The sequence below is a fragment of the Electrophorus electricus genome, chromosome 19 (genome assembly GCF_013358815.1).
Source record: "Electrophorus electricus isolate fEleEle1 chromosome 19, fEleEle1.pri, whole genome shotgun sequence".
Taxonomy (NCBI): Eukaryota; Metazoa; Chordata; class Actinopteri; order Gymnotiformes; family Gymnotidae; genus Electrophorus; species Electrophorus electricus.
In genome coordinates this window covers 1,858,173-1,883,866 of record NC_049553.1, presented here as the reverse complement: position 1 = coordinate 1,883,866, position 25,694 = coordinate 1,858,173, and the positions used below count along the sequence as shown (strand labels likewise).

Genomic DNA, 25,694 nt, shown 5'->3' with positions numbered 1-25,694 from the left:
GCCCGGTAATGTAATCATGACCCGAACCATTACACTGGGCAAGAGAAAAGAATCTTCCCTTTCCTTCGATCTGTGGGTCCTGCAGATGGAGAAAACACGTGGTCACGGACGTGCGCTTACGACTTCCATTCTATTTGACATATTTGTGGTTTTGTGAGCCCACGCCACGCGGGAGGAGAAACAGTATCGCTGCAACTCTCAGTCCGTGCAGTGGCGAGGAGCAGAGCTGCCAGTCTTTACAAAGTTATGACATTTTATGTGCAACTTTTGGCATATGACCAATACTGAAGCGGAATCTCAAATGACTCTCAAACGTTTGTTTTGCGCCTGTTTAGTTGTGTGAACATGGATCACTGTGCTGTTTTCAGATACAACTTGTCAACAACAAAGTAGTTACAGATACGCCGTGTAATTTGGTGGAAGAGCATGGTGACTGATACATCGAAACTATAGCCTTTCAACTGAAACGCGTGTGCTGTGTCAGCCGCAATGAAAGGTAAGCTACAATACACATGTTTCATATGTGGCGCCGATTTTCTAGTAGTCTGTTTACTATGCTTTACTATGTGTCAAGTAGCTACTTATGTACGTGCGTGTGTGCATATGCTACATCTGGTTAAACTTAATTGCCGAATGTTGTGAAATGATTTGGAACTTGGGCGCAGATTGCATGGACAAATGTAAGACAAATGCTTGGCAACTGAACAAGCCTACAACCAATGGTACCAAAAAACAAACAAACAAAACAACACACTCAACAACAACAAACAAAAATCGAGCGATTGAAATGTCACGTGGTGTTATTTTGACTGGCTAGTCACACTTCAAAAAGGAAACTGATTCTAATAACTTTGTTTTCTCTCTCTCTCTCTCTCTCTCTCTCTCTCTCTCTCTCTCTCTCTCTCTCTCTCTGTGTGTCTGTGTGTGAGACTCAGACGAGATTGTTGAGGAGGAGGATGTCCAGTCATTTGGATATAAGAGGTTTGGTAAGCATTGACTCATTCCATTTGAACAATGAGCAAGTACTGCTCCCAATATTGGTAGACAACTGTTTGTAAAACTGAGGGCATGCATTGCCCTGTCTCCTGCAGCATCTGCATGTGTACAGGGATACTTGACACTCAGTACTGATAGGTTTTTGTTTTTTTTTAAGATCGACATCAGTAGGTCTTAGTAGAGCAGGATGTGCAAGGTGCTAACAATACCAATGTTATGGGTTCATTATCCAGTGAGTGCAATTATTGTCATACTGATAAATGTATGTAAGTTGCTCTGCAAAAGAGTGTATGTCAAATGCTGTAAGTGTTTTTTATTCACAATTTATCTGTTGTTTAAATATTTTTGAGGCATCGGAGTGCATGGGTGTGGCATTTTAAAAAGGCCATCCCTAAATGACATCAGTTCTTTGAAATGATTTGGGTGATTCAAATAATAAAAGATGTCAGTGGTCAGTAAAGTAAGTTTAGTTAATTTACTCTTGATTAATATAACACATAAAGCCTAATCCTTGCCAAGTAGCCACATTATTGTAGATGTGGAACCTCAGTCATGCCAGTGGGTCTAGGGTAGGTGGGCTGTTTCTGACATGGCTGCATCAGTTTGTCTACTAGTAACATCAGTTTGCACAAGATCTCTATACTAACAACAAATCACCTTTTAACTTGGATTCTTGTAAAATAATTTTATCAGGAAATGTAAAAAGTTGCAGTCGGCAAAATAGGCTAGGACAACACATTAATCAACAGTTTTGATGAAATGTATAATAAATGAATATGTAGTGAAAAGTTATTTAGTGGTTAGTGCTATGTTTCTGAAATCTAGTGTGTGCATGTGTGTGTGCGTACCTAAATTGGCACACTGAGTACATTTTGGCTGACGATTTTCCATCTTAAATTCAGCTCTCTTTGCACCTGTTAGCTATTTTGTGACACAAAAGAATGATATACTTTGTTTTTTACTTGGTGCCATTATGAAACAGATTAAGGTATAACGGTGTGTCTGCAAAAGGCAGAAATAAATCTAACTCAGTCTGGCTATCTGGCTTGTATTTGAAACAGCTTGCAATCATGCCAGAGGTATGTGGCTGCAGGTCCAGTAATTGGGATATTTTTATAGTGAATTGCTGCTTTCTGTCAGGTCATTTCAAAGATGCATGTTTGTGTGCTTTAAGGCTTAGGTTTGTTGTTTGTGTATGCGTTCAAGCCAGTAAAAAATGCATCCACTATGCTCCATCTTTAGTTTTAGCTGGTAGTTGAGGTCATTCAGAAATCAAGTCTCTGTCTCTCTATCTGTCTCTCTCTCTCTCTCTCTCTCTCACTCATTTACTCTCATTCACTTTTTCACATGCACACACACTTGTTCACATGCTTCACTTTTTAATTCTCTCTCAATGAAACACGCATACACAGATGTTTTTCTATTTGCATGGGAAATAACCCAGTTTAGAGATTGTATTAATCTATTATTTAATACTACCTGATTCCTGCTCATTGTCATTCTGTTTATTGTCTCATGACCTGCCACAATATTCGATTAAGCCAGATCAGGTGTATACCAGTCATATAACAGAACATTTTACTGGCATGACAGAGGTGCATTAGAAGTTACCTCTACTAGGGATACAGAACAAAACTGTGACATCTGACTAAAGGCTGCCAATGACAACCAATAACAAATACTGAATACACTGATAACAACAAATACTCCCACTACATTCTAAGTGTGCAGTTCATAAATGCATACTGAAGACAGTGAATGTAGAGTGCAGCTTGCTCTCAGACTTTTTGATTAAGTGTGAACTGAGTATGTTTGTGCTCCAAGTACCAAGTATGATTTTACCCAGAGCATTCATACAGTATTGCAGTTACACAACCACTTTAGACACATAATCTCTCACTGTTCACTGTAGTGTTTTTGCTCTATAATTTATTTCACTCTCTTTGCTAGCATAACAGTGCTAGTTTCTCACAGAGATTGGTAAAGTTCTAAATATGAAGGTGTTTGGCTTGGTTCTCCTGATTCTTGTGGTTTCATAACTGTTCACTGTAATGTTTCCTTGCACTAAGCAAGAGGAAATGATGAATGAAGCATGAAGGGATGGAGGTGGGGTTAAAATGAAAGGGAGCTTGAGTCAACTGTGGCGTTTGTGCAAATACACATAGAGACAGTAAGACTGACTAGCAGACCAGACCACCCAATCAGAACCGGCAGGCTACTTTATATTCATTGTCACGTTGATATTGAGTTCTGGAAGTTCATGGCAACCAGGTTGTGCTTGATCACCAATGCTAAGGTGGCCAAAATTGATTTTTACCAGGGAAAACACTTGAATCACAGCTGTGAGACAGAAAATAATATTTCTCAGCTGTGTAAATTCCTGTAGGCTATTTCTTGGGATCAGGAAATGGAAACATGCATGCATGTCTTGTGTGCATCACTCCTTTTTTGAGTGATATACTGCTTTAATAAGGAATATGATCAGTGCGGGAATCTCAATAGTGGTCCATCAAACTGTGTTGGCAAACACTCTTACTTCTAGACTCTGGAAGCCCTGCAACTGTTCTGAACAAGTGTTAAACATTTCAGATGTGAAACATTACATCCTAATCGGTGTGGTGGGTATGCATAGACGTTCATAACATTATTTCCCAATTCCACAAAAAACTACATTTGCCGAGTCTGTAATACTCCTTTAATGTTCACAACTTTTGAAAAATATTTTAATGATATCATCATCACACACAGTAGAACAGAATACCACTGTTGACTGCCACACCATCAGGTTAGGATACTGCCAGGCAGGAGCAACTGAGGGTAAAGAGGCTCAGGGGCCCCATAGTGGCAATTCAGTAGCAGCAGTACTCGAACCAGCAACTACCCAACCACAATTCAAGCACCTTAACAACTGAGCCACTGTCATAAGACCACATTCCAATGCAGACTACAGTACCAAGCAGCTGTTCATCACTCAGTCAATGACATGACCAATTGGAGGTGTCCAATCAGATCTGTGTCGCCAGAGTATTGAACTCAGCTGTATGTCTTGATTACACGTGTAAGACATACAGCTGTAAGAATGTAAGAGTGTTTCAGACTCACAGTCTTTGCGAAGTATTGCCGACAGTTTATCTTAAAGCATACCAATGTTCTTTTTGGATAGCCTTTCTGTGTATCGTACCCTGTTCTCGTATTTCTGGTTTTTGTCTTTTTGCCTACCCCTTTCGGATTTTCTGCCTGGTTCTTTTTTGTCATTGCTCTTTTGGTTTCGGACTTGGACTGGTTATTTCTCTATGTTTTGGATTGCCCCTTTACGTACCTTGGATTATTCCACTATCCCTGTACAATTAGTAATTCACCTCCTTTTTCATATCCACAAGCCTCTGGTTTTGCTCGACCCCTTATAGCCACCACTGCCTTTTAGTGATATACAGGATGCTCGTACATGTTAAATATATTGCACTAACATAAAACAAAACTGTCATTAAAAGAAAATAATTTATAATACTTATTTTACTGTTGTGGACTTGAGTGCTGAATAAAAAAAAAAAAGCAAAGCACTTCATGCACCTGGCCTGTAACTTGCTCAAATTTAGCATGACAATAAAATGACATAATTGACAGTGTGTCCTTGTTTTGTTGTTACACTAAGAGTGACAATAGAATAGAAATGTCTGTTTTTATTGTTGCCTTGATTAAGGTGACCTTCATTTCCAAATTACAGCACTTGTTTCCTTCATGTTTCATTCTCAGTGCAGTGCATTTGAGTACCAGCTACTCCATGTTCTTTAAATCAGCTTTATTGCACACAAAGCCATGCCCGAACTATTACAAAATGTAAATTACATTATTTACAACTTCTCTTTTAACAGCGTTGTGAATAATTGTATGGCCTTATTGGGATTCTTCTCTAGCTTTGTGCTTGGATCTGTATGGATTTGCCAGTGTGCAATGAAGGGGAAATTAACTTTCCACAAAGAGAGCAGGAAGAGGAAGAAGCTCAGCTTGAGAGAGAGGAAGGGAGAGGAGCTCAGTATTTCAGGTTCACATGAACAAAGCACTTTCTGTGCTTTTTCTCATGATGCTGATGAAGATCGTGAGTCATTTTGCAGGGACATATGTGTATGTGATGTAATCTTTATTAATTCAAATCCTCTTCCTTTATTGATATGTCTCATTCTGTTGGGCTATATATGTTTACCCATATTCATAGCACATTTCATAGAAAGAAGAGTCCATGAAATGTTATCGCGATCTGTCTTTCTTCTTCGTCCTACTACAGGTATCCAAGATGGAGCTCAGTATACCAAGTGTAAGACTGAATGGGCTCTGAAGGTAGCTGTTGGCCTTCTGTATGTGCTGTGTGCTCTGCTGTCCATTGCTGTAGCCATAATGAGTTACAAAGGTAACACACACACACACACACACACACACACACACTGACACTGGTTCATTGGTTCATTGGTTCATTGGTTCATTGGTTTGAGTGTGTCTGAGGTCACATCTCTAGTCAGTATGTGTGGGGTGTTTTTCCCAGCCAAGAATAAGTAGTCTGTTGTTTAATCACCATGGATACTGCCCTGGGTTTGTTTGTATTGTAGTGGCAGCAAATGTAGCAAATGTAGCATGTGTGTGTGTGTGTGTGTGTGTGTGTGTGTGTGTGTGTGTGTGTGTGAGAGAATATATGTGCGTAAGTGTGCATGTGAGCCCGCCCACATATGTTTACTTGCAGTTACATCTAGGAATGTCTCTTCAGGAACATGGTAAAGAGAAGTGGGGAGGTAAGGGGTTGGGAGAGAAACTGTACTAATAGTTGAAACTAAGATTATAGCCTGTCTTCAGAACTGTTTCAGAGCATGTTTATTTAAGTTTTTAGTGTCATACAGTCAGTGCCTCTGTCATACCTTTTATTTATTTTACTGCATAGAAATTATAGACTCAGCTGGGTGAGTTTGGGTAATTGTGGAAACACTTAAGAAGCTGGACCATGAATTAATGGTTTGGGGTTTGTACAGAAAGCATGCATACCTCTGGCCAGCATTTGACCTTAAAATTACTGGAAGTGTTTAGTTTTTATAATTCTAAAATATTTGAATGATTGAGTGTATGATTGATCTCCACCCAAGAGAAATGATTTTTTAAAGATAATTTTAGTCTCTAGACAATTCCAGAGAAACGGCCAGTTGTTTAATTCAGAATGTCATTAGCGGCATATAACTTAAACTTCAATGTCTGATGTAACAGGTAACTGGATTAACTTGTGGCAAGACACTTTGGCCCATAAAAAAACAGCATGGTCTGTTGTATCCTTATATTCTCATATATATCCTCATATTCTCAGTTCACTGTTGTTAAGGAAAAGACTGATTGTATAAGTACTGATATAAGGATAAAAGAATCCTTTTGAAAGGGTATTCAGGGAAAATTCTCCCAAACATGAATAATTCTGATTTCTTAGACTCCTAGATTTTTTTCAGAGGAAATGGAGCGACCTGTTTCTTGTGGGTGTGTGAAAACAACTGCCACACTTTCCTGAGCTATGGATTAGCAGCAAAACAGAGACCAACATCTGTGGCCAGTGGCTTTGATCTCTGAGTTTGCTGAACAGTTTTTGAAACAGCAAGGTAGTTTCGAATGACCTCAGAGCAGAGCATTAAAGGAAATAGAGTATTCAACATTTATGCTTTAGTGCAAAGACTCTAAATTATATATGGGTAATGAGAGAGAAGGACAGTGAAAATTTTGTCAAAGAATTGATCCATTTGAAAGTACGTTTCTTTGTACCAAGGTGGATTTTTGTACCAAAGTTATTTATTTCAGAGGGTTAAGAAAGCCTGGTATGTCCAGTTGTCATAGTATAAATTTACTTTTTTTTCCCTTAGTGGTACAGAGGATTGATACTGTCACTGGAAGAATGCATAGTTATGGAGGGAAAATCAGTGCTATGGAGTTGAATGTGAAAAAGCTAGGTAAGTTCCATGGTTATGCAAACTAGAGAAACAGCTTCAAATTGCTAATTCTCACAATACAGCAGTCAGGGTTTTCAGCTTCTTTTTGTTCTGCCCTTTTCCCCTTGCTTTCTCTTATTCTCCTTTTGTATCATCATTCTGTTTTTCGTGTGTCAGATGATGAGGCTGGTGTGAAGCTTAGGAGCACATCCAGTGAGTTGCAGATGTATCGGTCAAGCCTGTTGACCATGCGCCAGGGACTGGCTGCCGTCTCTGACCACGTGAACAGCAATGGCGCCACTCTGCAACAGCTCCGCTCCTTATCTCAGGACCTTCGTGCCCTGCAGGACTTCCTGCAGTCGCAGCTGGAGACGAACATGGGGATGCTGCACTCTGCTAATGCCACACTCCTGACAGTCGCTACGAGAATGCCTGTCCTGCAGAGTGACACGGAGCGTCTCCGGCAGAGCCTGCGCACTTGCACGGACATGCAGCAGGTGCTGCAACTCACCACCGACCGCCTCAACCTCACACACATGCAGCAGGATACCGTCACCGCTGCACTGCAGCACTCAACAGAGGTTGCAGCCGAGGCCGCGCAGATCATGCAGCATGATGCACTGGCTCTGCAGCAGGACACGTTGCTGATGGCCAGCAATGTGAACTGGCTGCGGGAAAAGATCAGCAACGCGGAGAGGGCCGGGCTCAACACCACAGCCCATGCCCAGGCCATCTCGGAGGTGCTTGAGGAGATGAGCACTCAGCTCACTAACATCACCACTCAAATTGTCAACATTAGCACGCTGAGCGATAGCAATGCAGTAAGCCTGCGGGAGCTGCTGGACCAGGAACGGGAGTTCAGCAGCCGCACAGGAACCCACTTCAACTACCTGGAAGAGCAGCTGGACACCGGGGAAGAGATCGTTGACATGGTGACAGGGAATGTGAGCTATGCAACTCAAATGCTGGGTGGGGTGAACAGAGAGCTCAGTGCCCTGCGGAGCTGTTCAGACACTGTGGGGAGCCATTCGGACCTCCTGCTGAGTCTCAAAAGGAGCCTGGCTGGGGTACAGGTGCATGGGGCAGCTCTCAGGACCCAGCAGGGCGATCTGTCGGCACGGCTGGACAAGGAGGTCAGCAACCTGTCGATTGTCATGGAGGAGATGAAGCTAGTAGACAGCAAGCATGCACAGCTCATTACCAACTTTACAGTACTGCAGGGTAGGAAATCACCCAAGCACACACCTGCATGTTTTCAGTCAGAAGAAACCTCACAGTTTATCTTAGACAAGGCCAAAAGCATTTAATCTGTTACAACCCTTTTCAGGCAGAGAGGCCATAACATAGGGTTTGAGTGTAACTGCTAGAAATGAATAATGGAATGCAAACCAGACAATGATCTTGACAACAATGGTCAAGTGTACTTACAAGTTTTGGTGTTCAAAGACAAGAAACTGGTGCAATAGCAATAGACCCAGGCCAACACAACAAACAAAACCACACTAGGAACAAAAAGACAACTGACCAAGCTAAGAAAAATAAATATTTAATGACTACACTGACTACACCGTTAGAAACAGATATAAACCCACACCCAAACAAAATGGCAGCCACTCCCTACCACCAGTGTGTAACTATATACAGGACAATATAAATACAAGAGAGTCAGAGGCAAAACCTGGAACACAGGGAAGACAGACACACAGGTAAACATAACACATCCAACAAATGAATACACAATAAATGTGTGTGTGCGTGCACACTTGTTAATGGACAAGAAATTGTCCATTAACACTTTGAAATCTCAGGGCATTATTTGTTTTTGCATATATATTTTTTATTCACTTTAAAAGTACTTATAGTAAGATACTCATGTTTCATATCACGATGTTCAGACTGATCTCACTTCTCTTCCTAATGAGGTATCATTTGACTGCATAAAGAAAAAATATGGCCTTAAAGCTGAAAATATGAAGTCTGATTTTAGAAATGTATCATATTTCATGTGAAAACATACCTTTACTCATGTGAACCAAATGTATTAGTGTTTGAAATAAGTTTGTGTCTGGTTCACAAAAGTAGTGAAATATATGAAAGTAGCATAGAAATGTATAATAAATGTCTAAAATGACATTTTGTACAATTGTTCATTGAGTAAAAGTGTGGTCTGTCACACCAAATCTTAGAGGGAGTAAGAGGAAATTTGACTGAACCTTGACTTTATATGACATATGAATATGAAAATATCAAGCTTCAACCTTAGAGATTTCATGATTTTGTATTGGTTAATTTCACACAAATTCACACATGGTGATTAAATGGATAAAATGCTCATAGGCTTTTACTATCGACTAAATGTTCTAACCATATTTCTGTACTGTATTATTGCAAAGGCAATAATTAAAACTTTGAGAAACATTGAAGCAAACATGCCAGCGTGTGCGTCAGTCACATGTTAAGCACATTTTGCTCTTTCTGTGCTTTCCTCAGGCCCACCGGGTCCAAGGGGCCTTCGTGGTGAAAAAGGCCCCATTGGTACTGTTGGCCCTCCTGGACAGAAGGGAGAACGAGGCGATAGAGGAGAGGCAGGTGTACCTGGCTCTCAAGGAGTAAAGGGAAGCTCTGGCTATCCTGGATTTACAGGATTGACAGGCAAGCAAGGTTCTCCTGGTAGCTCTGGACCAAAGGGACCACGAGGATCAGGAGGTCGTGCAGGACCTCGGGGTGTCAATGGAGAGACCGGCACACCTGGACAGCCAGGCAGAGATGGGTTGCCCGGACCTCAGGGGGCCCACGGACCAACAGGTGTTCGTGGACTATTTGGATCTGTAGGGCAGCCAGGACCTGCAGGACCAGTAGGGCCAATGGGCCCTCCAGGACCACCAGGGTTACCAGGACCCCCAAGAAGATTAGCTCCATTGCCAACTATAGGTGTTGAACTGCAAGGAGAGGTGCCAACAGTTGCTACCATATCTCTGCCAGGTAAGAGCATCATGCATAAGGAATGTCAGGTCATGTCAACTCACCTGAATAAAAGATGCTTTCAACACCACACAAATTAGAAATTGGAGTCCTTACTGCAAGGACTTCATAAAAAACATATTGCATCCTCTGCATACTTTTGATGTGTGTTAATCAAATTTTAGTACCATTTTTAATTGAACCTTTTTCTTGTTTGACGTTCCTGTACAAGGTTCTAAATTTGGATTGTGCTGATTTGCTATTCTGCTCCATTATGCATTATTCCCAAAGTGCTTCACCATCAGTAGGCAGTGGTTCAGGAACAAGAACCTTTTGGAGCTAGAGAATTTTTCTTTTCTAATTGGGAAGATGACCTAGTAGTGGAAGGTTCTAGGTTCAAGTATCCCTCATCTGATCACTGTTACCATGCCAAGGTCAGTTGCATAGTTTGCTAAATATGCTTACATCATGTATTCCACCTTAGAATAAATCAGCCTGGATGATTCATCTAAATGCTCTTCTTATTGTTTGGTATTTGTTTTACATTGCAGTTTTTTCTCACAAACATTTGTTTATATAATTCTAAATATATGTATTTTATTTTATTGAATTAGATTCTCAGAAGATCGCATGAAAGCATATTCAGAGCATAACATGAATAGAAAGCTATAAAACAAAAAAAAAGTGTAACATAAACATTTTTGCGCCTCTTTACAGAGGCAATTACAAAAGCTCCAGTGCAGAGTGCTGTTATGACCCTAACATACTGGCTCAAAGTTCTGAGGACAAAAGCAACATAAAGAAAACACAAAAATTGCAATAGGATTAAACAATTTTATCATGTATTGGTCACACAATCACAAAATCAGGAGCATAACATCAGGATTGGCCAAGCCAACATAAACACCGAACCACCCTCCAGAAACTCACTTCCCTAAACAAAAATAACAATAACAAATAAAAATATTACGCACACTCCTAGGCACCTTACTGCACATACAACGACTTATGTGAAACCAGTACTTCTCATAACACTCTAGATAAAGCCTAAGCATAACTTCAAAGCTTCTTGCACAGCAATCGAATGTCTCATAAGGCCCTACTGAAAGAACCTACTACAGAGTATTTGGTACAGTCTCAGGAGGCCCTCTTAAAGAATCCACTACAAAAACCTGTCTACCGTGACCACATGGAGTCTGCTGCTCAAGACACCACAGGGCAACAGTACATTCTCGACATGTGTATTTAACCACTAGCTAATGAGACCTTCATCCAATCAGTTCTCTATCCTATTTGACCGGTCACACAACAAACCAGCCACTTGTCACTGCTCTTGTCGCAGTGTCATCTCCTGGAGGACCTACAACACAAAACTGAAAGCAAAGAGGCACAAAATGAATCCAAAATGGCGGTAACCATAACAGTGCAAAGCACCCTTTATAGCAATATCAAGGTAATTGTTTACTGTATCTTCTCTACACAATGATTTTGCACTGTTGTGGAGCAAAGATGGCTTCATTATCTCACTTCATAGATCCAATCTCCCTTTGAACAAAATGGCACTACCAACTGTAAGGTAGCTGTGTGAGCTTTTGAACAGCTGGATGTTAATTCAACTCTTGAGCAGAATGGGGAGTCAGCTGACAGAAAGCTGAAATAAAAAACAAAAACAACATGGCAAACACTGAAGACATTTGGAACACAGCAAACAACTAACAGCTCTGACAAAAAGCTCTGACAAAAAGAAGTGGAGGAAGCCAAAAGTGGAGGTTCAGTCTAAGTCCAGGTCAAAACCTGCATTGAAGACCTAAAACAGGCATTGATTCAAGGGTCCCCAATCACTTACTTGAAGCAGTTTTGTGTGGAGGAGTGGGCCAGAATTCCCCTGATCTGATATACAGGCTGATAAACCATTCCAGGAAACAGTTGTATGAGGTTGTTTCTGCTAAAAGGGGATAACTAAATATACAATTTCTGCTGCTGGGTTTATACTGAATAAGAAATTAATAAACAATTGCTGATTAGACCATTTTAACTCACTGATGCTATTAAAATCAGGATCAGATATCCCCATCAAAATATTTTGAAAAAGTCATGGTTTGTATTTTCTTTCAAATGTAAATGATTGGGTTAGGCATTGCAATGCCAGCACATTATGCTGGCTCCAATGTCATGAAAAATCTCAAGCACAGACCAATTTTTATCTAACACAGCTGGATGAATGATGAATGTCTAAATGTCTGAATACCCATTCACTGTCTCTATACACTGAACTCACATCATAGTAATGTCCCTTTGTGTTGTATAGGTGCACCTGGTTGCCCTGAAGACTGGTTAAGGTTCAGAAACAGCTGCTATGGCTTCATTACCGAGCAGCTTAGTTTTGATGGCGCCCAGAAGAAATGCAGTGCTATGGCTTCATCCTTGCTCATCATCAGGGATAGTGAAGAACAGGTGAGGAGACTCTCATATACACCTTACTCTGTCATGATTTAGATAAAACATCAAGGCTTGTTTCTTAATGGGCCTGTTAAGGTTATTATTTACTTGCATCTGGAGTTGAACCTTGAGTTTATATGAATTAGAATAGTACATGCATTTATCCTAGATTATATTAAATAACATGGCAGGGTTCTTCTCTTTCCCCAAAACAGTGGCCCACGATATGAATTAATTACACATAAAGTTATTGTATTATTTTGTTTAGAAATGTTTAAGTCTCAGCCACACAAAGGTATCTTATCAAAGATAAGGGTTTAATGGTAAAGAAATATTGGTAAAGAAAGGGTTTGATGGTAAAGAAACTCAACACAACAGAATATATAAAGCACAGATGGGAAGATGGTAGTGTTGTTATTCCAAGTGAAATGTGCTTTAAGATCTGTGAATTACAATGGAAGTGTACTAATTCACATGCCTGGAGAGAATGTTGTTGGAAATGTGCATGTGTGGTTTTTATTATTCCAAAGCAACAGCCAGGGGAAAACCACAGATGTTGGAGGCTATGTGGAGAGAGAGTGGCTGATCTCTTGCACATATTTTTTGCAGTGCCCTATATTAAGACATTTAGGACAGAACTCCTTGAAGCCTTGAATTATGTAATTTTGTAATGCATGTAATGAATGCACACACGTAGAAGAAGATCCAGTTGCAGAGGTTTTATTTTAGCAACCAAATTAATATGTGCAGTAAGCGTGGTCGGGTCGGTCCGGGGTCGATGCATGGGGTAGCATTCAGGAGGTGTCCGATGGTCAGGCAGGCGACGAGGTCTAGAAAGTAGGCAGGAGTCAATAACTGGGAATACGCACAGGATGAGGAAATGCTCGGTACACCACATAGGAGCAATACTTTGCGACTAGTATGCAGGGAGGAGAAGCTTATAAAGGGGTAGGTAATGAGGGGAATAGGAATCAGGTGTGTACTAGAATTCCAGTGAGTCAGATCAGGGTGTGTGTGCTAGTGGGCGTGACTGTGCGGGACTGATATTTGTTCCTGGGGTTCGTAACAATGCCCTATGAATTTGACACATCGTCATGCTAAATTTTGATATACCAAGTTCCGACAAATATTGTGGGGTATAAAAAAGCTGTAACAAGGTGTTGTTGACTCCTTATGACTCATGTCTGCTTCTGCCCCTGCACTAGATGATTGGATAAACTTGAGCAATGAAATATATTTAATGGAAATAACTTTCTCAGTTCAACTAATGATAGGTGAGACAAATCAAGAGTGGGGAAAATCAAAACATGAGGTCGAACCAGGGAACAAAACCAAAACGGAAACATAGGCCATGAGGAGACCGTCACCACAGGAAATTCAGCACCAGAGAAGAATCATGACAATAAGTCCATAAGGCCAGAGTTCATTGAGATACACTGAATGACTATGCTCCTCTCTCCATGTGAAATAATAATAATCATCATCATCATCATCATCATCATACAGATAATATAGTGATGCAGAGTGGGTCTGGGGAAGGTTGTATGATGTAAGAGAAAAAGGTGAATTTTGAGGTTAGGTTTAAATGTAGACAGAGGTCTAGATAATGTCATATTTGGGGGGGATAACAAAGAGAGTAATTCTGGGAGGGATTCAGCAGCAGTCAGTGAAATGGTCTAATTTTTGCTATGTTGCACAAGAGCTGGGAATGAAATAGTTGAATCGAGGATGAGACCTGGATTTTGAACCAGGTTGGAAGCAGAAAAAATTACATCATCAATGGAAACATTTTTTAAAGAGTTGATTTAGAGCCAGTGAGGCTGAGCTCAGCATCAGTCAAAAGCTTAACTGGAAGGGAAAGCTTATTGTGTTCTAGGTAGGTTTCACTACTTGTGGGGGAAAAATGTAAGATTGAAAATGGGATGTTTATTTAATAATTCGTTTTTGTTTTTTTGTTGTTGTTCTTTTGTATAAAACTGAATGGCTAAAAATAAAAAGGGTAAAACATTCTAGAATGGAGATAAGACATATTTGCAAAATATGGTGTGTATATGTGATGTGATATCATTGCTCCCTTTGCAAAAATAAAGAATTACAAAAATAAATTACTTGATGTTCAATATAATAAACCGTGTGGAGGAACTAGACAGTTATCTATACTTGGGTGCTCATGTCTACTGTATGTTACAGTATAGTCATTTGATTATTTTGTCCTCAGGACTGGCTGCATCTTCATACAGTGGGTAAAGGATATTTCTGGCTGGGTTTGACAGACAGAGAGGAAGAAAATGTATGGCGCTGGGTGGACGGCTCACTGCCTACTTTCATGTAAGTACAGGAACAATCCTTCTGTTTTATTGTCTCATGTAGGAGACTAGTTAGAATAAAAACACAAAGTACATGTGTTTACGTGTAGGAAATGGAGGCGTGGTCAACCTGATAAGTGGAGCCATGGACATGAAGACTGTGCAGGACTCGTTCACGGTGGCCAGTGGAATGACTTCAATTGTGATGATCAAATTGGCTCCATTTGTGAGAGAGCAGTGGACAGCTGAAATTTGTGATATTCCAGCAAGTGTATATAAAATGGCCATGCCCTGGTCAGCTGTAGTCAAAGACCCCCACAGCTTGAAACAGTGTTGGATGGTTGACAGGCATATTAACCATGGAGGTGCTCCAGAAGCAGGTACAATGAAAGAAGGAAAACAGTCATCCTTTCCAGCAGAAGATGCAAGAGACTGCAGCCTTTTGGGTCAAGAATTTGATTTCCATTAGTAAAAGGAGACTTAGACATGTATCCACCACTTATCTAAAATCTGTATTATATATCAGTGTATCAGAGACAGTCAAATGGAACCACTAGTCTTAGGTTTTTCATTTGTTCATACAGAAACTATGTTGAACTACGCTTAGTTAAATAGTGGACTTGCTAACCATGACCTAATCATACAAATAAATTGGCTTGATAACTGTAAAAAGATCCAAATTAAAAACATCTTTAGATACAGTACTCCTACAGGGATAGAAGCATATAAATTTGCATTTTAGTACTTTGGTACCCAAATAATTTTTATAGTAAGATATGCTTATGATTTTGGATCGGGTCATATTCCTCTAAATTTGCTTTCTGTGTCCTATTTGTTTTTATTGTCTCAGACAGTCCCACACACCTCAGTTCTTTCCTTGACATATCATTAGAGTGGTGGGCCCTATGTGGAATTCTAATGGTTTGGCACAGGATATTTGACCTCTTATCTTGTGTACATAACATCATAGACATGAAATAACATTACACGTAGCAGAAATGCCAATCATAAATTAGTTTTTTATTCTTTTGAAGTATTGGTGTAATATTTTTTCACTGCTTATGTTTTCGTATTGCTCATGTAAAAAAGAATTCCAATAACATTATCATTTTTTTGTCTCTTACCCTGCTTTTTATTAATTTAATACTCATTAACTTGCAGTGCACTTAATAAAATGAACACATTCATTTTCTTAAGTATTCACATTTTCATCATTTTTACCCTTTGCTCCACAGCTGCACAAAATGATGTGACAGTAGCACCTTAGAGAGAGAGAGAGAGAGAGAGAGAGAGAGAGAGAGAGAGAGATTACAACAAAGTTGTTTTAAAGTAGTTTCTTTAAAATGGACCATTCCATGCCAAACCTGTTGAAAAGACACTTCAACGTCCAGATTTTGTAGCCACTGTAATTAGAATCTGCAAATCAGCTTGGAAATGCAAAGAAAATGTATATTAGTAAAAGTGAAAATCTCCTCATTTACCTCAATAAGTTCATAGCCATGATTCAGCTACTGACCCTGGCTCTATGAGTTTTGAAAGGCCAAATAACCTAGATCTTCAATGCACAACACTTTTACATCTCTAAATGTAATTTTCCATTTAAGGCTGACAGAAATTAGATGCATTCTCCAAATCCAAAATATTTTGATACAACTGTCATGTTCAAGTAAGGCAGAGTGTCATCAATGACATCTGTGTAGTCTTGTGATTACACTGTGTTGTAGAGCAGTAGATGAATTTTCAATTTGTATTAAAGCAGGTACTAATATGAATCCATCTAAGGATTAAAGTGTTGAAAGAACATGTTTAAGACATTTTGCATGCAATTTCTAACAAAAGAGATTTGGAATAAAAAAAAATATATAATGTGGAGAAAGTAAAACTGCATAGGTATAATGGTATATTTGCAATGGGTTGCCCAAGTTTATTTAAAAAATGTGTTAATTTCAGCAATTGTGAAATAGCATGTTATTTTAATACGAATGTTTCTGTCTTTATTACGAGGCTCAGTTTTTGGCTTACTGTATTGAAATTAATTCTAGAAAACTGCTCTAAATGTGATTAAAAAAAAAAAAAAAATCCTGAGATTTAAATACTGAAAACAAAATGGCCATTTCATATTTACATTTTTCTTTCCATGTAGTAAACTTTCATCATACAAAACGTGTATATCCAGGGTATTTGGTATGAGTTTGGATTTTCTAGTGGTGTGGTTCCAAATTCTGTGCTGGTGTCTAGACTAAGTACTTTGATATGGAATGGCCCAAAACACAATTCAAAGCAAAGGGTTTGAAGACTAACTAGTCAGGATTCAGAACAGGTTTAACCAAAAGTCCTTGAGCTACTCAGAACAGAGCTGCTCTTTTTTAGCTATCTCTGGACAAATTTCACCAGTTTTGAAACTCTAGTTTGCAGCATTAAACACTGAAGCAGGATAAAGAGTCATAGTGCAGTCAAGGTATAAAAAAATATTTCAAAAACATTGAAACATTTTTCGTTCCCTTTGTCCTGGCACCACACTCATGTATTTACATTTCAAACATGAACAAAACAACAGCACTAACACAAGATTCTGAAAATGTAACTTGGACCAGATTGGACCATCTTTTAACATAGAAGCAGTGTGCAGATACTGTAAAGAAAACTTTTTAAAAAATAAATATAAATGCAGGAGAACATTTATGCCCAATTATTTATGTTTATTAAAGAACCAAACCTTGTGTTTGGGGGTTTCACCCCATGTAAAGTAAACTTCTTGTGGGTGAAATTTTAATTGAACAATTAAAGGGGGAAATGTTCTGGGAAATTTCCTAATGTTTTTTTTTTCCACTTTATTTGGTAAATATTCAATTTTCTTATGAATCTCAAAGAATAAAGTTTGTTTTTTTGTAGGTACTCTGGACGAATTTGGTGACTATACTGATGGTGTTTTCCATCCAAATAAAAACCATCTTGTTTTCAAGTCTGGTGGAGCTTGCCTCCAGAGCCACAGATAGGATGTTGTACTAGATAGTTTCTGAAGTATTTCATTTTTTTTTAATATTTTTTTTTTATATGATGGCTTTAGCTTGTTGCCGAGAGACAGAGGCACAGCCTAGTTGATTGATCCTTTCTTCACCATGGACTGATGGCTGTTAGTTTTCTGAGCACTACTGCCTGGGGGCCAGCTGTAGTCTCTCTCTATTCATCCTTTTCCACTATAACTTCTCCATGCAACACTCTTCTCCTCTGACGTAGCATGTGGAGGAAGAGCTGAGGAAACACTGACAAATGTGAGAGAACAAAAGTCAGGTTTTGCTTACTGTGTAATCAAAATGGCAAAGCACGCAAGAAAACAGAAAGCTGGGAGAACAAAAGAGACTCTGAAATCTAAAGAGATTTTACATTATGTTTGATGGAGTGTCCCTCTGTAATTTAGTTCTCATGACAGAGTATATGCTCTAGGAGAAATTGAGGGTCTGCCTCTAAATTTGAGATGCAAAACAGTTTATATATATATAAAAACACGATAGCTCATTTGGGTTTGGGCTTACAAATGGCTAACCAATTATAAAATAGTTTCCTGTTTCTAATCCCAGCTGGTTTTAGTTCCCCTCAGAACACAACATGCCGTGTGTCCTATAATCATCTTTTGTGGCCTATGATGTAAAAAACATTTTACTTAGATGCACAGAAGCACTTTGCTTGTATAGATGATGAAGGACCTGTCTTGAATAAATAAATACATCTGAAGAAGATTCCAGGGAATGCGATTTACTGTAGTTTATCTTCATCTGGAAACCTTGTGTGCTACACTGCAATTATTACTATTAACACTATGGGTCACTTTATCAGACTTCCACATTGTGATACTACATGGTACAGATGGTTCACTACCTTTAGCTGATTTATTGGACAAAGTGAGAAAAGTGTGGAAGATTAAGGATGGTCCTTACGTGGGATGTAGGAGAGCATTACGATGATGAGGAAGTAGTAATAGTCAAAGGAGACATTGTACTTGTTTGGGAGCCTTAAGGAGTACATGCCCGACTTCCGAACATATGGCAGAGCAGCATATATGGTCATCAGTTCACCAATCACACCCAGAGGATACATGATAATAAACAAGTTATACCTGAAAGGGGGAAATATCACAGTAGTCAAATACTTGTGACGCATCACAAAACATTTTAAATACAATAAAAAATAAATTAGTGAAATGTCTAGGCTAGTCAAATGGTTAATCTGAATGATACTGACATTGACTAAACTGGATCTGAAATCAAGTTCACAATATGATTAATATATTTTTGCAATGTTACACATTATATCAAATTATACTCTAAGACAAGACTTTTAAAAATGACAAAACTGCTTGGGGTAGGCAAGCATTAACTTTGCTATTAAAAGATGTTTCCCAAAAACATTTTAAAACATATTAAACTGGCAAATGATGGGTGAAGATAATCAATGTTAATCCATTAGTTCCACCAGCAAAAAAACACCCTTACGAACAACAAACCATGGTATACTCTTTTTCACAAACACTTCATTTCCCTGCAATAGCACGGGTACTTGGGGATATCTAACAGCTGGCATAATTCCAGCTGTGTCATCATCCCTGTCTACTAGTGCAGGGCAAATATTAGGCACTGCCTGATGACCTCACTGTAGACAGCTGGCATGCCGTAGGTGACTTAGCACACTGAAACTAGATCAACAATGAAAGTACCAACCAGCTTCTACACACAATAGCTAATCTCTACTCTATAAGGATGTCATTACATTGATATTAATAAGACTATCTGGATGAATTACAAGCCCACAGCACAATGTAACTCTACTGTATCCACTGTCTACCTCCAGCACTAACAGCAATGCCATGCCCAAGATGAAAATGAGGGCCCTCTATATTTAGAGTGTGCACATTTAGTGTTCCTGAGGTGTAAGAATTTTGAGTTTGGAGCACAAGGAAAGTTTGGTCTTGGCGGAAGTATGGAAGTGTGTGTGCACATGGGGGGAGATACTAATAGCGGACGAGCATTCCATGCCCAAAACAGTCTTAAATATATCAGCAGCTGAACACAAGTCCTCCACAAGGGGTCTAACCATGACACACACACACACACACACACATGCACACATACACACACACAAATTCTCAAACACTCAGGAGGACATGTGAGATATGTTACTCATCAAAAGCAACTGTATTTAATCACTGTGGGTGTTTGTGTGCTTTGCAGATTACTGTAATCAATGGCATGATTCTCATGCTAAGACATGCTCTATCTCATACTCACCACTTAACAATTACAATTTTACCATTTGTGGAAAAACTGATGATTTTTTAGTGTCTACCAGTGTTTCTGTCTCTTTTTTCAGATTGCTATTTATTCAGTTTTGATACACCATAAACAAATGATCAATTCAATTAAACCAGTGGGCAATTTACCCAAAATCCATAATGGCACAGGTAATCAACAAACATGTAAAAGAACTAGTGGCGGCCAGTATAAGCACATACCAAACGCAAAAACTATTTATGAGTTTGAGCTGATACACATACCAAACGCAAAAACTATTTATGAGTTTGAGCTGATACACATACCAAACTCAGAAACTATTTATGAGTTTGAGCTGATACACATACCAAACTCAAAAACTATTTATGAGTTTGAGCTGTGTCAGTTATAAAACCCCCACATACATTTTATGACGTGCTGGTCAATTGTTTTAAAAAAGCAGTAATTCTTTCAAGCTGGTGCACATCAAGGATGGCTTTATAAAACATTTTGTGAACAAGGGTGCACAAAAGAGCCTGATTGTTTTATTCCCTTGAAGCCAAGGAGTTAATACAAAAGCTCAACAACATGTTTGTGAACTTGGGTGCTGGTCTTTTTTGATCAGCTTTGCCAGCTCGCTCTAATACTTTTACTTCCTTTGCTTTAAAACCATTAGTTCCAAATGCATTACTGCAGCAATACTGCATAAATGCACTTTTTAATGAAAACATACTTTTCAAATGTACTAAATCAAATCTGCCATATTAACTAAGATTTCTAAGCATATTTTGTGAATTGGAAGTGCTATAGGTGATATTGGCAGACAGAAGAGATAAAAGGTAAAGATAAGCAAATGGGCAAGAGGAAACAGCATGCAGGAGTTGCTGATTTACCCTCCTGTGCTAAGTTACCCTCCCCTGCTGTGTTACCCTCTTGTGCTGATTTACCCTGCTCTATTGAGTTACCCTCTTGTGCTGATTTACCCTGCTCTGCTGAGTAACCCTCCCCTGCTGAGTTACCCTGTTGTGTTGAGTTACCCTGTTGTGCTGAGAGGCTTTCACACCTGGCCCATTTGATGAAGTATGGCAGATGCTTGAGGAGACTGAAGGTGTAGAAAGAGTAACGTGTGATCTCTGTGACCGTCCATGCTACCAGGAACAGTATCAAACTCTCCTGATTCTGGACCTAAAGGAGCAGAAAGACAAAAGTAATAAGCAAAGCTTCAAAACAGACACTGGTATCTATATTCCTATTATTTGTGTATTCCATTTCTATGTTTAAGAAATATTTCTACATATTCTTCTTTGTTTTAGCAATACTTTGGACACGACCCTGGACATAATTACTGAAAGTTGCTGTGAGTGTGAATGTAAGGGCCCTTTCTCCTCTGCTGATACTTCACATCACATACCAGCTCGGTGGCAAACATCCTGCTCTGATGAGACTAGTATTTAAAAAGACAAATCACACAGGAAGGTTTTGAGCTTTTTTTTCCTGGGTGTTGCTCTGAATGTGCTTCCATAGGATGATGGAGGATATGCTGTAACTCCAACAACTCCTCAGCAGTATTAGCAGTTTGACCTAACTGTTTAAAAAGAAGCTCTATAAGGCCTCAGCCTCTCAGAATAGCCTCACCATTTGGCCTAAAAGATTGGACTAGTTTAATTGCTCAGTTCCATTAGATGTGTGCACAAAACCAAAATGCTCTGCTACTTAGAATGAAGGTTAACTCTGTCAATTGTAGTTAACTGTCATCCATACTAACTGTACTTAACTGTATGTACCAGCTCTGTCTTATTTATCCCATGTGGTGCACACCACAGACTTGGTATTCAGGCCCTATTAAAACTGATGACATTACCATGCACACAATAGCCTGACTAAGCTTTTAGTCAGTGTCAAAAACTGGAGCAATCCAGCCATTTATAAGAGCCGTAGACAGGACTGATTCCTTCATAGTGCCGTTCACCTGCAGAGCAGCACAGTCTGACTTCAAAAAAGTAAAACAGCCCCTCATGAAAAAAGGTTAATGCATGAGAAAATTTCACATTTGTTATACAAACTCCACAAAGCCAGGCTTTCTGAAGCCATCTTCAGGCATTTTCTAGTGATTCAAAAAAGCCACATTATAGATTTTCTCTTTATCCCCTCATTTTTTTGATATCAAAATCAAAACACTGGTATCATAAAAAGGCCATTACACATGTGGTTTTACAAGAGTCAATGGTGTTTACATGTTTGAATCCACATTAAAAAGGGAACAACTAAAATTGGCCTGAACCACGTTTCAGTCAGGCTAAGCTTAGGTCAACTAAGACCTTGGCAGGGCCATAACAGTCAGACTGCACTTTTTAGATAACCACAGCATAATTTAACTAGCAGTCTTAGTCAGACTGATATCGAACGACCAATGTATATGTAAACATAGTTACTGCCCTTTTTCTTCATACAAATCTGAGATTTAATAATTACATAATGTCAGCACTTATCAATAGCTACTATAGCTACTGTAGCTATCAATAGCTACTAACTCTAGGTGTTGCTAAATGCAAAAATTATAGTGGAAATCAAAGCTATAATTATTAGAAGAATCACCGACCAACATTGATCTTTGTTCTCTCCATTTGCTTGTCACTTGTCAACTTCTTTAAAAATCTAAAAAGAAAACCACTCTAAAACAATTTTATTTAAATAATTCTAAAACAAATAAACCCTTGTCAAGACTGTAAGCATTAGACCTCCTTATGCTGCATAGTCAGCACTACCAAACTTGCCTTGATATAAATTTCAGTGACTTAACACAGATTGAACATGCAACATTGGACAGACTAACACTGAACTTGACTGACTAACCATGGAAAGGAGTTTCCAGAAATGTGTTCAGGGGAATACTGAAGGTCTAAATTAAAACAATCCTTTTCTTTGGCATATGTAATTTGTGTTGCACTTTGACGTGACTGCATGACTGAACTCACCTGTCTGATACTATGCGTGATGAACCAAACCATGAATATCCGAGAGCTCACTTGGACCCCAGTCACAATCACAGATGTCCTCACAAGTCCTGTAACACACATATATGCACAGTTAGAGGCACAGGAATTTCTTCATCTATTTCCCAACAACAGTATTTCATGTTGAAGTGTTTATATTAAGTAGGACATACATACCAGTTGCACAGTGACCAACCTGAATAATAAGATGGGAGCAAGATGGAGAGAAAGAGATAAAAACTTTAAAGGATAGAAACCCAACCAAGGCTGTCTGAAACATCACATCTGAATATATCTACTAGAGGATGTTTCTGTCTCTGTGATTGGGCAATGAAGGGCAAAGAAATTAGATCCAGGGGCAGGGTGATTGACAAGCAATGTCAAAAAGACAGAGAGAAAGAGAGAGAGAAGGAGACTGAAAGAGACAAAGTGTGAGTGAGAGAGCAACACACAGAAAAAGAGAGAGCACTTACCTCTAGCAGAGCAAATGTCTGGAAGAACTTAAGTGTCCTTGCTATGCTTTTGTACAAGCCCTTATGTGTGCCTTTCTGGAGATAGAACCGCATCATTGCAACACCCAGCACCAGCCACCTAGATCACACGTATCAGACATATTAGTGTACATACGAAAACATACCATGAAAAATACAGACATGGTTCATCATACTCACATAATGACCACAAGTAGAAATGATCCTCCTGAAAAAGTAATTACCTAATGGACTTAAAATAATCCATCGAAAGATTTTGCACAATAGCAAAAGCTCTGCTTAGGAGTGTAGAGTTTGGTTCTAGCACTTAAAAGGTTCAATCAAAGTTCCACTCAAGAGAGTGCTCAGGTACACGTTTGACTGCGAGCTGTGAAAAGCTCTGAACAAAGCCACAACATTCCCTCAAGCAACATCTCTGTGAGAAGATAATCTGTTTTTTTGCATTAACTTCCCTTGTCAAAAAGATATTTATTGCATAGCTAAGAAGATAAAACAGGTTTTTGTTCTTTCTCTACGATAGCAGGACAGCTAAAGAATCATGGGCAGAGACATCTAGGAGCATACAGTAAGATGACTTTGTAGATGCTGCAAAGAAATATAAAAGTTCACGAAACAGGAAGAGGAGCTGTGTTTTCAATAATTGTAAACTCAGATACATTCTGAATATGAGAGGTTTCCTTTTAGAGTTTAAACGTATTGTACCAGGTTTTACAGCCTCCCTTGTCTTTACTATGGATAGCAGTCAGTTGTCCACTAAGGAATGCTGGTTAATATTCCTAACATAATTTTTTAGAGAAATACATGTTAAATGAGCTAAACAATGACTCAGATGTACTGAGACTATAATTTGTTCAAAAGCAGGTATGTATGGTCATATACATTACTATTATAATTTTATCTTTTCAGACTTTTGTATTGTTTAGGAACTTACAAAGGATAAATAACAGTTCAAGTAACCAAACAATCAGCAGCGACAAACAAATTTAAGGAAACATCATTGAACACCTTTAAGGATTATAGCTGTGTTAATATATTAACACGGGCATTTTTGTGTACTTTACAAAGCAAATGAATACTGTTAGAGATCGAGTCTAAGTGGGTCTATATAAACATTAATCGTGTAAATTTAACACGGGTAAATAGACTGGCTATAGGCTACTCTAATGGTACAGCCTATTACGTAGACCTGCCACTGTAGACTAGCCTGAAGTCCTATTCACTTTTTTCCCCTAATTGTGCCTTGATCTGAGTCTGTCTTCAACTCCAGACATTAAACCACATTACGCCTCAATATCTTATACGTCTTTATAGCATGTTGATTTAGGATTTCGTTCTGCCAAACCAAAGCTCCGGTGTCAGAGTGCGTCTAAACTTATCGCCAGCAGTGGGCTGTAGTGGCTGACGCGGACGCCGTACCGTCGACCGTATTTGGAAAAGCAGACGCTCGCTGGTGGCCGCACGGAAAACCCCTGTCAGGTTGTTTCCTTATAACGGCTGTTATTCGCAAAGAAACTCAACCACAGAATGAAATACTTCCAGGCAACGCATTCTCCCGTCATTTAAACCGTTCTGCGGTTTACTAAATAAGGCTAAACGGTTATAGATGGACAGTCTTGGAACAGAAACGCGCCTGAACACAGCGATAGGACCTGTGCGTAACGGACGTCGGCAAAGGTTTTTCACTTTAAAGCGAACCAAGTAAACTGCACGTACCCGGCCGTCATGGCGATGTTGTAGAACGTGAGCCACGTGGTAGCAATAGCGCCTTTCGTCCGCTTTTTGTTGTTAGATTCTTTCTCCTCCACCGCTCCGTCCTCCTCACCAGACGCCATGGTACCGGGGGTAGACTGCGAAAGTCTGTAAGACGGTGCGCGAGCGCAGCTGTCAGTAGGGGCGTCATTCTTCCCCGAAACCCCTCTCGCGGGACTGATGCCTGCAACAAATGCGCCGGCATATCCTCGTTAATCTGCATTAAATTAAATCTATCTAATAAACATTAAAATATTGTAAATATATTATGTTATGCATGTCATAATGCACTCCGTCGACTGAAAGCTATGTTCTAGGCATGTGAAACGTATTTAGGCATGCTCACACAGGAATGAAGGCTCCAAGCAGTGTTTGTGGGCATGAAATTATATCCTTTCTTTAAGTCTCAAAGTTTTTCCCCTTCTCATATAATCAGCAATGTTCCATAGAAAGTCTGACTTCACTTTCTATAAACATGAAATCAAACAGGAAACAAAAAAGTCTATTCATTTGATGTTGAAATTATTTGGTTTCTCTTAAATTTTGT

General features: G+C 39.2%; 2 protein-coding genes across 5 annotated transcripts; one reads left to right on the top strand and one right to left on the bottom strand.

The window, feature by feature from the left end:
• Positions 1–15,841, top strand: LOC113591646 (collectin-12-like). 2 transcript variants are annotated; one of them, XM_027032238.2, is made up of 9 exons: positions 1–496; positions 936–986; positions 5,279–5,401; positions 6,879–6,965; positions 7,122–8,165; positions 9,435–9,926; positions 12,214–12,359; positions 14,563–14,672; positions 14,761–15,841. In XM_027032238.2, the coding sequence occupies exons 1-9, from the start codon at positions 490–492 to the stop codon at positions 14,897–14,899; spliced, it is 2,199 nt and encodes a 732-aa protein (XP_026888039.2). In that variant the 5' UTR covers positions 1–489; the 3' UTR covers positions 14,900–15,841. The 2 variants fall into 2 exon arrangements, with proteins under 2 accessions (XP_026888039.2, XP_026888038.2); XM_027032237.2 differs by having other exon boundaries at positions 930–986.
• On the bottom strand, positions 15,226–25,345 carry hacd1 (3-hydroxyacyl-CoA dehydratase 1). Of its 3 annotated transcripts, XR_004777164.1 has the most exons (8): positions 25,112–25,341; positions 23,381–23,498; positions 23,085–23,103; positions 22,890–22,978; positions 20,978–21,099; positions 18,586–18,764; positions 17,769–17,913; positions 15,650–15,912 (listed from the first exon to the last, which is right to left on the bottom strand). XR_004777164.1 is itself a non-coding variant. In XM_027032241.2 (7 exons), the coding sequence occupies exons 1-7, from the start codon at positions 25,228–25,230 to the stop codon at positions 15,851–15,853; spliced, it is 708 nt and encodes a 235-aa protein (XP_026888042.2). In that variant the 5' UTR covers positions 25,231–25,345; the 3' UTR covers positions 15,226–15,850. The 3 variants fall into 3 exon arrangements, 2 of the variants coding, with proteins under 2 accessions (XP_026888042.2, XP_026888041.1); XM_027032241.2 differs by lacking the exon at positions 17,769–17,913 and having other exon boundaries at positions 15,226–15,912; positions 25,112–25,345; XM_027032240.2 differs by lacking the exon at positions 15,650–15,912 and having other exon boundaries at positions 16,552–17,913.
• Between the last annotated feature and the right edge of the window lie 349 nt (positions 25,346–25,694).